Here is a 13,555-nt window from a genome sequence, read left to right as displayed (position 1 = left end):
TTTCTGTAAAGTTGCCTCTAAATTTTATAGAGCTATGTGCAGTGTTTTCCTTTGCTTGTGTAAATAAAGGTAGAAAACAACAGTACATTTGCTTAGTTAAGGGAGATTCAGCTAAGGAGTCTTACGAGGCTGGTATTATCATGAAGTAATTGGCCATGTTATAGTAGATGGTTAAGTATCCCACGGTGAAAGCAGAGAATGCTTTGTGCCAAGTACAGTATCAGATAATGCTTGCCAGAGCAGGCAGTATTTCACTGAACAATCTCAACACAGGAAAAACACTAAACACTTCTAAACAAATATTGCAAAGTATTCTAGCTGGGCGGTAGAGTTAAGTAAAGATAGCAAATAAATAGTAATTGGCCAAATCTGAGTTCTACATTGTTATATATTCTACAGTGTTCGATACTTCCATCTTCAGGAAAGATGGAGATCAGACTCACCGAAGTTGGAAGGGACGTTTGGAGATGAGCAGACCTTGTCGAGTCCAACTCCCCTTCTCAGAGCAGTGTCAGCCAGAGCAGGTTTCCCAGGGATACATCCAGTGAGGTTTTGCAAATCTCCAAGGACAGAGAACTCCACAATCTCTCTGGGCAGCCTGTGCCACTCCCACAGTTGCCCTGTCACTAGATAGCACTGGACAGAGCCTGGTTCCATCTTCTTTACTCTCCCCATCAGGTATTTCTACACATTGGTAAGATCTCCCCTGAACCTCCTCCTCTCCAGGCTGAACAGTCCCAGCTCTCAGGCTCTCCTCATAGACAGAGAATCACTGAATCATTTAGGTTGGAAAAGACCTTCAAGATCATCAAGCCCAGCCATCAACCTGACTTACCAAGTCCCATCACTAAACCATGCTCCAAGCCCTTAATCTTCTTCGTGGCTCTGCACTGGACTTACTCTAGTGTGTGCATGTCTCCCTTGTAGTAGTGAGCCCAGCACTCCAGGTGTGTCTTACCAAAGCTGAGCAGGGAAGGCGGCTCACCACCCTTGGCCTGCTGGCAATCCTCTGCCTAACGAAGCCCAGGAGGCTGGTGGTCTTCCTTGTGACAAGGACATGTTGCTGGCTCATGGCCAACTTGCTGAAGCCTCCATTCTACCCCAAAAAAATTTGAAGAACAAGCAACTAAAATTACATTTATTCATGTGTACAGTCATGACTTTCTTTTACTGACTGTGATTCAGAAAAAAAAATCCAGTAATTGCAAAACAGCTGAGGACAGATAGCGAGTTCTGTTTTTCATGTTGTGGTTTTCTTTGTTGTTGTTGTTGTTTTGTTTTTAAATTATTATTACATTTGCAAACGTGAACAGCCAACATTTGACACCCAAGACTATTAAACACAAACACAAAAATCACCAGGACTTAACAGCTGACTGCTTAGAGTAAAACAACGAAAAAAAAGGAAATTCAAGAAACTGATCTGTGAACCGATGTAGTTCGCCTTCTTACCCGTTAGCAAAACCATCCACATGGCTAGATGTGAGTAGCCCCATCAGGAGACAGGTAAACAGCTGAACAGACCGACACATACAGGACCACTACTCAAGTTTTGCTTTTACGTTTATTGCATTGTTATATTAAGCATTTATTATATTTACACATATTTCTGAATTATTTAGTTACAATATGCTGAAAGTGTCATCATGATTCGATTATTCACTAATAAAGACGTTCTACCTTCAGAGTTAAACCCAATTCTTTTAACAGGCACAGTTTTGGAAGAAAAAGTAATTACTGACTGAAAATGCATGCAAAAACCTACAGTAGTTAGATTATTAACAGGGGTCTCCTAGCTTTTTAACTTTCCTTCAAAACATGAATGCTGTAAATTTGTTTTATGAAAAATAGTTGGAAATCTTATCCCCAAATGACAATGGAACGGTGCTGATTTTTGCTATGTCAAGTCTGCAATCAAATATACACATGTATATGTGCATATATATGTACGTCTCACTGTACACACATACGTGTGCATACATAGATAAGTATACATAAATACACACTGACACACCAAAAAATTCTAGAGGTAAATAGGCAGGCTTACAAATAAAACAAAATACAAAGATACTGGTATGAAATAGTCCTAAACAACAAAAAAGTAATAAATATTCAGTGAGATATATGGCATTATTATAAAGTGCTCTACTAAAATCTCACTTATTAAAATAATGATAAACATTATGTTCCTTTTTGTTTTAGTTGATTTATATAATTTGAGAGACCCATTAAATTTTCAGTATGTGTCATTGACTCTATGCTTCCTTTTTAAATTTTAAACAAATAGACAAAGCAGAAACTAAAAGGCAAAGCAGCTAAGTGAAGCAGTACTACTGGAGCCTTTCAGGTGTTTGTGCTCTTATTCATTAACAACTGTGAAATTTCAAACCTAGAGCATATGTATTAAGAAACATAAATCCAATAAAAATTACAAAACTAAAAAAAAAAAAGTTTTTATGGACACTGGCAACCATTGTGTCCACTGAAGAGCTTCTATCCTACTTCAAAATAGCAAGGTCTGAATTACAGAAATTACCTTATCATGTGCATTCCCATCCTCTTTCCTCATGCATGTGCAATACAGCTCTACTGACACCTAGTCTTTAGGACTCATTTCTCCACATTCCACTAATTTCAAAAGCAAGCTGGCTCATACTGCTGTATCTTGTCTAGTCTGCCTTTATCCTCCTGATTTTCAGCCACAGTCACAGAAGGGTGTATATATAAGAGTGTAAACATTTTAAACAGCTTTATGACATTTCTTCCATACCACCAGAAGTTTAAAAAGAAATGTAGTAGTATTGAAGGAAAACAACTTTAGGAAATAAAGTGAAACAGCCCATCACATGAATTTGTCTTACTGAATTAATAAGAAATATCTTTTTGTGTTTCAGTACAGCAATTTTGGTGTGTTTTTTTCCTCCCTCTCTTGTGTTGATGTTTCTTGTTACAATTGTTTTACTCTACCATAGTAATTTTTTTTTTGTAATTGCCCTCATGATTTTATGGATAAACCTCTCCTTTTTATCAATAATTAAACAAACAAACAAAACAAAACAAACAACCACACAGTGCATTTCTAAAGTCTATTGGAAAGAGCACTAAAGCATAGCAATTCAGCTCTGACATCTCACTTGAACTTAATAGCATGTAAATTCAGTTTGCATCAGGAATCTAATCTGGCCCCGAGAGGGCCTCCTTCTCTGTTGTGCAGCTCTGCTGGAGTAAAATTCACCCCGTGCAGAGGGTTATCACCCTTTCCCTATATGCCTACTATTGCTCCATACCACTTAAACCCTAATTTGAAGGTAAGTGGGACTTAGCTGCTGCATGGGTCTTGTGCTGACACTGTGGCAAAATTCATATCAAGCCACAGGATTGGCAACATCTCCTGGCTTGCAGTAAACGCATAATGACAGTATTGTCTCTGTTCCCTTGCAAGAACTGAGAGATACTGGACTGCCTAACTCAATATTATATTATTTAACAATATATTCCTTACATCTGGTGGAAAAGAGAGAAAAAAAACCTAAACTAATAAAAATCATAACAGCTGAGCAAGAAAATAAGTTTTCAGTATGCTACCTGGCAAACCACCAATATACATATTCATGAGCTACATCATAAAGAATGTACTGAGAGAAAAACAATGTCCTCAGTTGCACTTCAGACGTTTTCCTTATTAAACACCGAAGTCTCACATTCTGGATATAAAACACTGTTACATGCAGATTCAATGCACTTTCCCCTTTCCAAGGCACTGAAAACTATCTAAAACTTGAACTGTGAACATAAGAGTATAGTACCCACTCCCTTATACTTCAGAGTTGATCTGACATTTTTGTCTTGTCAAGCACACTCTCACTATTGCTTTATTTTGGCTAGTATTCTGGTAGCACATACCGTGGTTTAAGGAACAGTATCCCATCTATGTTTTCTTCCAATGGGCATCTTCTAAATCATCCTTGTTCACTAGCGCAGCCACCTACACTTGATGGCTTTGTAAAAATCTCTGTCCTCTGCAGACCCATCAGAGATCTAACTGCCAAAGGCACAGGTATGTGTAATGGTGCAGGAGGCTTAATGAAACTGAGAATCAGATGAAAAATATTAGTTGTTGAAGTACATTCCATCTAATCTTACCATTGCTTTGAGTTCCTCTTTAATGGAGTTTAGCTTCAGTACTTCCAGACACACTTTAAAAAACATCAGCACAATAAAGTGGTCTGGACCGCTGAAGCCAATCTCTTTTTATTTGTTGAATAGCAGCAAAACCAACAATTTAAAATCAGGTACTCATTTTTAGAGAAGCTTCACTTCGCATATTGAAGCATATATAAATGTGGTCATAAAATCATGAAACCAATATAGTAACGTGCCAAGTAGCGAAGTAAAGGCACTCCAATAGTTTCGCTTGGGTGTGATTCCTGATTCCCAGCTTTTTATGAAGCAAACCCCTAACTGATAAACACTCTAAAAAATAGTGTACAAAATCCCTAAAATTTCCACATTTCTCTTCCATTTTTAGAAAAGCATATATAAATAACTTTAACCAAACATGGACATTTTAACCTTTCTTTCTGCTCAGTACATTTGCTAAACAAGATGAGCTCCAAGCATCAGATGTTGATAGAGTGAGCGTGTTTCTTGCACAGTGGCTTGTCCTTCTTGGAGAAGAAAGTCTGACCCTCCAAACTGTCACTGCATACCTGAAATGGGATCAAAAAGAAAATGTCACCCAACAGAGATGGATGAATTACACCACACGTTATTCAGAATGCCTAATCATGGCACTGCACTACGCACCAGTATATTCAAAGACTAAGAATTAATACCTTTTTTTTTCTGAGGGATATTCTTTTTTTCTTTTTGATGTAGAATTAATGGCTGATGTAAGCATAGCCTTCCTCTTTAAGTCTATAGGCTCTTAACTCAGAGCAGAGTTAGTTCAGAATTAAAAAAAAAAATCCCATCATTAGAATTTGGGTTCCTTTTTTTTTTTTTTTTTTTACCCACCGAATATTAGCAGGTGATACTCTTTGACTACAGTGTCTGCATGTCAAACACACTCTTGATACCTTAGAAATGCAGCCTGTTCCTTTATGGCCTTCTACATTTGTTCTAGGGAAACAAACGTCAAGGGTTAAATGCTAGGATACAGGGCTGCAATCCATGCCAAATGATCTGGACTGGTGCCAAAAGCCCACAATAGCAATACACCTTCTAAATAACTGTAAAAGCGCTTTTTGTTTGGGTTCTGAGGACTGAAAGACATTTTAGCTGTAAGTCCCATATTGGTCATGTTAGCACAAGTACTGCTCCTATGGATTAGTTTATAAAGAAGAACAGCTTTACTTACCGAGCATACAAAACAAGTGTCATGCCAAGTGTGGCCCAAGGCTTCAAGAAACCTGTCTCCAGCTTCAATGGGGAATTCGCAGCCATGGCACATAGTACCAAAGAGGGCATAGTAATCTGCAACAAATACAAATTTTAAAGATGAAGCACATGCAGAAAAGCAAGACTGACTGAAAGTTTTGTGCTTTTCTTTCAATGGCGTTGCACTTGTCCTGTCAAGTTTTATAAGATTGGGTGCACTGAATAAAGAGGTCCTAGGCTGAAAGACAGCGATGTCATCTTTTCCTCAGTAATTCACTTCTATTCCCCTTCCTTATCCTTTCAACCAAGCAGTGCTTCCATCATCTTGGTGTTTCATTTCCTTGAGATCAATAGTGCACTCAGGGGGAAAATGCACTCCTTGCAGAGCACCAGCGCAGACTCTGCATGCTACTTGTGCTCTCTCAGACTCTGCTTTGAAAGCATACCCAGGCTTCCTATTGCCTGTTTACATGACAGACCTCCTCAGCAAGGTGTGTAGATCTAGCCTGCATTCTGGCACAGTATTTGTCCCAGAACACTTTACACGTCGTGTAGTTGTTAGGCTCCTGTCCTAAACAGAGCGATTTGAATTAAGTAAGAAGAGTTTTCTAGTCACTAGAGTTTATTGCATGGATCTTTAAAAAACAACCAAACAAAACCCACAGGCTTAGCAAGTATATTTGTCGAGCTTAACAAAAAATATCAGTAGGGTTTCAGTGACTGGTGTCATAGAAAGGTATTCCCACCATTCACTTCTAGACACCAGAAAGGTTGAAAAGGAGAAAGCAGGGCAGAGCAGCAGGGTAAGAGGTATGTATGAGGTTGAGTAGGAGGCACTTACACCCTTCCCCATTCCCACGTTCTCTCCACATGGGAAGCTTGCATCTCTGTGCATAGGGCCATATGACAGACTGTGAGTTACTGCAGCCATCCACTGCCCACCTGTGCAGACCTAAGTTTGTCCCTAAGCTGTCTGGTCTTTCCCATTTATTTCAACTCTAAATGTTGTGGGTTTTGTTTGTTTGTTTGTTTTTCCTGCACAGAACACAACAGCATTAGGGCTATAACATGAGAGAATTCTGGATAAGCATGCTGCCATTCCAAATATATAATGTCATCTTCACAAAATGGATTACAGACAAAGTGACAACCCTAATGAAGCACTGGACTCCATCCTTTATACTAACACTCTGGCACTGCCAGGGACATCAGATGTCAATGCCTATTTTCAAGGAGCCTTATAAGGAGTAACAAGCAGGGTACAAGGAGATTCTGCTTCTCTACTAGATAATCCAGAGGTACACACTCTGGTGCTTACTGCAGCAGAGACAACAGAGGCTTATCTTGTGTGCCAAGCACAGGGAGAGGTCTGTTTTGGTTTAGTAAAACTGTATTGAGTATGATGACCTCAAAGAGCATCACAGAAGGAATTTAAGCAAAACTGGGAACGCAAGTGCTCTGCAAAAGTAAAATCCTTGAAGACTAACAGTGGCAAGAAACACCTTCAGCAATCACCTTCCTTAATGTATGTTGTTGGCATGAATTTGCAAATGTCTAATCAGAAAACACACAATAAAAGTGACAAATGGCAGAATGCCTCTGTCCACAACCCCTGAAGGACATGGTCTCATGATTATACTCTTTCAGCTCTTCACATTCATGTTCACATGCAATCTTTTACTGATATTTTTCTGGTGCCAGCCACTACAACTTTTGTAATGTGCACTATAGTTTGTGTTGATAAGTTACTTGGCTTTTGGTCTGAAGAAAGAACAATAGATAAGGCAGAATGAAGGGCATCAGCTTTCTCATGTGTTCACGTGCTTGAATTGTGATACCACAGAAGTCTTCCAACACAGACTTCTCATAGAGTAACATATTAATGCTTCTTGCATGCAGCATTTTTGAAAGCAGGTTACTAACTGCACTGGGATGTTCAAAGTTGTATGTATCTGCACATTGAATTTAATTTTAGCATCCACATCCAGAAATGGGACATTTTGCAGATTAAAACCCCCTAATACTAATAACTGACACTGTTACAATTTCTAATACAAATTTAAAATTAGAACCCTTCATTGCACTAGGAAGAAGGAAAGTTGGCAATGACTTCTATTCTCTATTTCTTTAAAATTAGTCACAGACTCTTAACTCCAGCTGGACTGAAAGTCTTTGAAGAGTGAATATATCTCAAATTAACATCTAGGTAGAGAGCCAGAGTCATTACAACACATCACTGCCGAAGCACCTCCCAGAATGTGTCTGCCTTAACTTCTGCTAGCAACTTTTTATCTCAGAAACTTCATGAAAAGGGTAATAATCTTGTCCTTTTATCCCGATGTTTCCTGCTCAAAGTATGCAAAAGTGTGCATATTGTGCATGGGAGCTGTAACAGTAGCACAAATCAATGCACTGCACAACATGCGGGTCATTTGGTGGCAGGAACAAGAATTCAATACTAGCAGTACAAACCCAGTCATGAGCTTTCCACCCAAAGGGGAGTTATTGATCCCTCTGGTACTATTTTTGAATCATCCAAGATGAGGGGCTTCATGCTGCTTCAGGATGAAATTTCACTATGCTGTCACACTGGAGGATGCTGCTCGTATATCCATTTCCTCTGCTGCTCCGCAAATTCAATAGGAGCAACACGTTACCCTACTTGTGACACTGACTTAGCAGTAACCTACTTTGTCCTTTCATATCTGCCAACACCTCATCAAATCCACTCTGACAGAAAATTTGGGTAAATTTTGCCTGCCTTCCTCATATTTTCAGTATCTATCTACTGCTCTTCATAGCAACCACTGTGAACAACTGTGTGACCAGCCCCGAGGAAATCTTAGCTCCAAACAAATCACTAGGATTTCAAGCTAGATTTCTTCCTAGTCAATCCACTTCCACTTCTAGCTAGATTACAATGCTCCTTACAGTAAAGAAAAAAAAAAACAGAAAATATCTGATTGACAATTCTGGCATGGATATAAATAATATATGGTGCAAAAATAGAAAATTTTAATACATCCAATTCCTTTTGCATTATGTGGAATTGTTTTACAAATGACATCTATTTCTGTTGTAGCTCAGAAGGGTACCTGAAATGCTTTAAGCAAACTAAGAAATCAACAGAAATAAAAAGTGTTCATGTTAATCACATCAAAAAGATAGTTGGAAATGCTAAAAAAAAAAAAAAGCACAAACAAAACCCAACTAAACTAGATTTCCCTTGAATATCTACACTACATTTTCCACATGTTATGCTCATTGGACTTTCAAGTGTTGTAATCTTATTGCTATATTTTTCCCCCAACAGACTTTTTTTTTTTTTTTTTTAAATCTTAAGCTTATGTTTGACAGATGTTATCCCTGATCTTGCAAAAAACTCCCTGGGCAGACTGCTTGTTCTTGGAGGTAGCCTCCCTGCTGTTTTTACTATTCAGAGTAAAACGCTTTGCTTTACTAGTATTTGGTTGTTTCGTAAATAAGTAAGTTTACATAAACTATTTTAAAGCCAACCAGAAAATCAACCTAAAATTAACACTTTGCTGTATCACTGATACCTACAGCAGAGAGCCTAACAGAAATAACAAGTAAAACCAGTGACAAGAAGCCTGCTCCTACAGAAGTTGATGAAGAAATACTTCCCATCTTCCCTGCAAAAGAAACCTGTTGCAAACTCAAAGTGTCTACTGCATTTGTTGTTAGTGTGAACTGAAATGTCAAAGTCACGTGAATTTGCTGGGACACTTCCACTGAGGTGGAGCTTGAGAAAAAGGAATTAATATTATTTTTTAAACCTTATTAAGCTCTGATTCTCTGCACAGCTGCACTAAACTTTGCTCGTGTTACTCCTTACCCGTCTCACAGTAGGGATCACCATCTTCTAAGTGGAAGACATTATTGCGGATGGGGTTATGACAGGCCACACACACAAAGCAGGAAACGTGCCAAGTTTGTTTCAAAGCATTTATTACTTCCTGTGGGGATTAGAAAATGAGTTATTAACACATTATTTTGATGTGACGACAAGATTGTGGTGACAGTGCTTCTACACGTGGTTCATTTCAAGAATACTTCCTACTGCTACTTTGAAAATAAGCTGTGCATGCAGTTACTGCTAAAGTCTATGAAGTGAATTATTTATTGTACATCTCCTTTTCTTGTCAGAAGCAACTCTATGTGAACCTTCCAAAAACCAAAGAGTTGGACACGTTTAACAGTTCTTTTGTTCCCCTTCTTCATCTTACTTAGGATCTTACCCACACTAGTCTCCTGAAATATGAAAAGAAGTCTCTCTGACCTGAACTCTGCAAATAGTTAATCAGAAGACGTTGTGTCAAAAATTACAACTGCTCTGTGTTGTTTTGGAAGATGATACAGTGCCAAATAGGACTTGAGGATCACGCTGCCAAAGCCCTGCATAACCCCAGTTACATAAGACTACAGACACATCGCTTTCTGCAGTAAAGCAGCAGACGAAGAGCTGGCGGGCTCAAATTAGCAATATTAGTGCCGAGTAGGATAATGCATCTTTCTATCGATATTACCATAGGGAATATTTCAGTACTTCGAATCTAGCCAAACCCTGTGTTTCCCAGTGTTCAGCTCAGTTAAGGAGGATTATTTATTTTTTGTTCTTTTTTCCTCCTCCAACTCTGTAAAAAGCTGCCAATTAAAAGCATTTTGCTCACGAAAAAATAGTAATCACAACAGCTACAGAGCAGCTTAAGGAAAACAGGGGCTAAACTTGAAAGAGCAAAAGAGACTATGCTACCTTTTCTTAAAGAGCATCAGAGAGAAACTGAAAAGGCTCAGTATTAGAAGAGACAAATATATATACTCCATATGTGATATGAACTTAAAAGGTGGGCCAGAGTACATTTTGAGGAATGCAAACTGGGCCACATAAAAGGGAATTTCATTAGTAAGAAGCAGTGAACAGTGTGGTTAATGCTCCCACTTAAGAACGGGTCAGCTGCTGGTTACTTACTCCAAGGATCTTTCTCTGGCACTTTGAACACTCCGGGGCGAAGAACTTCTCATAGCAGACCTCGCAATACAGAGCCCCTTTCTCTTCCACAAATCCAATGTAAGCCATGGAGGCTTTGCAGTGAGCACAATTAAACTCCTCTGGGTGCCACGACTTCCCCAAGGCCACCAAGAAGGGTCCTCTGGTTAGGAAGAAAAGATTAATCAGCAAATGCCACTGAGATAGATCCTGCTAAAGCTTTTAATTTATCAGCAATACCTCTGCAACATTATTTCACTGTTCACAAATTTGTTCTAAATTTGCTCCATCCCTCTTCCCTCCTATGGGCTTGTAAGAAAGCATCAAGTGTTGATGAGATCTTTTCCCACTGAACTCTCTCCCAGAGACACCTGGCCCCAGTAAAGACTAATTCTTTTCACTTCATGGCATTTCAAAAATGCTATTTCAGAACTGCATTAAATACAATGCTGAAGAGGCTGCTAGTGGAAAGAAAATAATAATAATAATAATAATAATAATAATAATAATAATAATAATAATAATAATAATAATAATAATAATAATAATGAAATGTGTTCCCAATGTTCCCAACTGCTTCCCTCTATTGCGAAGAGGCATTTGACTCAGTGATACCATCAGCTCTCTTTCAACATGCATTTGTATATCAAGGCCACAAATGTTAAAGTACGCTTGACTCCATTAAGAGCTAATAACAGCAGTTTCCTGTCAGACAAAAATTCTGTAGCTGTCCTTATCTAACAAGTTTGTCACAAGATAACCCCATCCAGTTGCATTTTTTGTTTGCTTTCCCCAGAAGCGAGTTAAAATAAGACAATTTTCTCCAAGGACAGAACCTCCTCTATTTTATTTTATTTTTTTTTTTGCAAACACAAAATAGTGATGCTTTTATAGCATTTGTCTGGCACATGCCACAAGGTTAATGGACAAAATGAAACTGTCCATTTCTAAGCAAACAAAAACTTCTCATTTTATAACTCGTAAGTCTCTTGTATATGCCACTGTATCAGCATTCATTTGAAAACATATTCAGCATGCTAATTTCTTTAACAAACATATTTACTTTAATGAGGCACCTCCTGGGTCCAACCAACACTTAACCTTTCAGAATTTAGGTTTTAAGAGAACTTTGGGGCTCAAGTTCATTTCCCTCACCAAATTTCCCACTTCTGTGATACCTATAAAGACACCATTCTTTCAGTAATGCATCTTTTTTTTTTCCCTAATACTTCACCTCAAAAAAGGTGTAAAGTACTAGTGTCACCACCCTGTTTGCCAAACAATTTTGGAAATGAAGTAAGCAACAGGAACATTTTTGTTTAAGATAAGATACTCATATGAGTAAAACAACAAGAAGAAAAGCAAAAACATTAACATTTGTTTCCAGGTTTATGCTGACTGTAAGATGATAACTACGTGGGCAGAAGACAGAGGGCATCTTCCTTGAGAGGAGCAGGTAATTATTTTCATTTCTCTTCTGCATTGTCTCTGGAGATGCTATTTATATTCAACAGGAGGAGAACTCAAAAACAAAGGGACTCAAACAGGTGTAGGGCAACTCACACGTCTTCTGAGATGAAGAAGATAGTTAATCTGAAACTGTTTCTTCTGTTCATCTCTGAATACTGCAGAGAAAGCAGTGAAAAAGCAGCTCCTGGAGCAGCTCGTAGCCCTTTAAGTAGCAAGCCGAGGGGAGTTCAGCCCTCTGCCCCTGCTCCCGGCAGATGCCTGAGCAGTGCAAACACTGACCTAACCTGATACCCTCCTGCTGCCATACAAGCACCTTTCTAGATCAAAGCCCTTTCAGTTATGTGCTGATCAAACAATACAAGCCCTTATGTACAACAAAGTGCTCTCCTCGCACCGTGTCAGCACAAGCTAATTTAACAGATTCATTAAGACAGGGCCGACACCGAAGAGGCTCTCTCCACTCCACGTAGGATTGGGTTTCTGGCCATCTGCACTGCAATGATAGGCTTGGTTAGTTATGAAATGGAAAGAAAGCACGCTAGCGACAGGAGGGGAAGGAATTTTTACAACATCTGCTACATTTAGCTCTCCACAGTTTACAGTTCTGACATATTGAGGTTAGCCATTCAAGACAGCGCGCAGGAACCCAGACGGATGGGAAACCGTGCAGGAGTGCATCTACAGGGTTTCGTTCCCAGAAGTCCCCAGACAGCTGTGGCCGTGCCCTGTACAATGTCTCCTAGGTGTTCCATTAGCGGGCCTGCTCCCCACGCACACGTGGCCAGGGGAGCACTTTCTAAATGCGATTTTACTTTTAATCAGGCTGTAGTTTAAACATGTCAAGCTGACGCTGCGGCTTAATGATACCAGTGACTTAAAAGCTGCCCCAAAGCATGTGGAAAGAAAAAAAAAAAAAAAAAGAGAGAGAAAGAAAAAAAAACACCTGCTATGTAAAATACACTAAAACATGATATTCAGAACTTGGAGTTGTTCCTAGTCTCTGCATATTTTTGTGATCAAAACGATAGCTTCCAGTAAGAAAAGTTATTTATTTGCTTCATTCAGTTGAAAAGAGTTAAAATATTGGAGTGAGGGGGCCACATGCCCACCATCACGCATACCGACTGGAATAAGCCAGGGCAGGAAATGATAGGAAGATGGCTACAGATGACTTCATCCCTCCTTGTGCATTAACAACAACAACAACAAAACCCCCCAAGAACTCTCTGTCAACTGACTCTTTGTAAACTAGTCTAATTTTAAAGGTGATACTCAAAAAACACTTTCCTCCCACCTGATGCTATGGGACAACCTAACTAGCAAAAGTTACCTACAAATGCGGCTTCATCCCAACCTACTTTCAAATGTTATGTGCTTTGGACCAAATTTCTGACATCACCATCTAAGACCATGTGAACCAAACCCACAGATGGAGGCAAATAGTAGTAACTTTTTTCTTTTTCCTTTTAAGAGATTCTGATGTACTTACATCAGTATTTACAGACTGTTATGTCCCAAAGGATCACCAGGTACATAAATTTGGTAGCCAGATCTAACATCTGGGTCCCACATGTAGCAATGATATAGGGTCAAATTGGAAAGAAAAGTAAATAATGTACAAGGAATATAAGGATAATTTCACTATTTTACTACTTGTAACTAAATATAACATTATCGGTATGGTCACGATGCATTATC

At 38.9% G+C, this 13,555-nt stretch overlaps 1 protein-coding gene across 13 annotated transcripts in view; it reads right to left on the bottom strand.

Moving 5' to 3' along the window:
• Positions 1 to 1,545: 1,545 nt before the first annotated feature.
• Positions 1,546 to 13,555, bottom strand: part of PDLIM5 (PDZ and LIM domain 5) — a 131,749-nt gene continuing 119,739 nt past the window's right edge. For all 13 annotated transcript variants that reach the window (XM_048049428.2, XM_048049435.2, XM_048049436.2 and 10 more), the window contains 4 exons: positions 10,370 to 10,550; positions 9,236 to 9,356; positions 5,360 to 5,475; positions 1,546 to 4,709 (listed from right to left, as the gene is read on the bottom strand). In XM_048049428.2, coding sequence (XP_047905385.1) covers positions 4,620 to 4,709; positions 5,360 to 5,475; positions 9,236 to 9,356; positions 10,370 to 10,550 — 508 coding nt within the window. In that variant the 3' untranslated portion in view covers positions 1,546 to 4,619. The remainder of the gene's footprint in view (positions 4,710 to 5,359; positions 5,476 to 9,235; positions 9,357 to 10,369; positions 10,551 to 13,555) is intronic.

This window comes from Anser cygnoides, chromosome 4 (genome assembly GCF_040182565.1).
Source record: "Anser cygnoides isolate HZ-2024a breed goose chromosome 4, Taihu_goose_T2T_genome, whole genome shotgun sequence".
In the NCBI taxonomy this organism is placed as follows: domain Eukaryota; kingdom Metazoa; phylum Chordata; class Aves; order Anseriformes; family Anatidae; genus Anser; species Anser cygnoides.
Note: the sequence above shows the minus strand (reverse complement) of the source record. Positions and strands in the feature narration are given on the sequence as shown.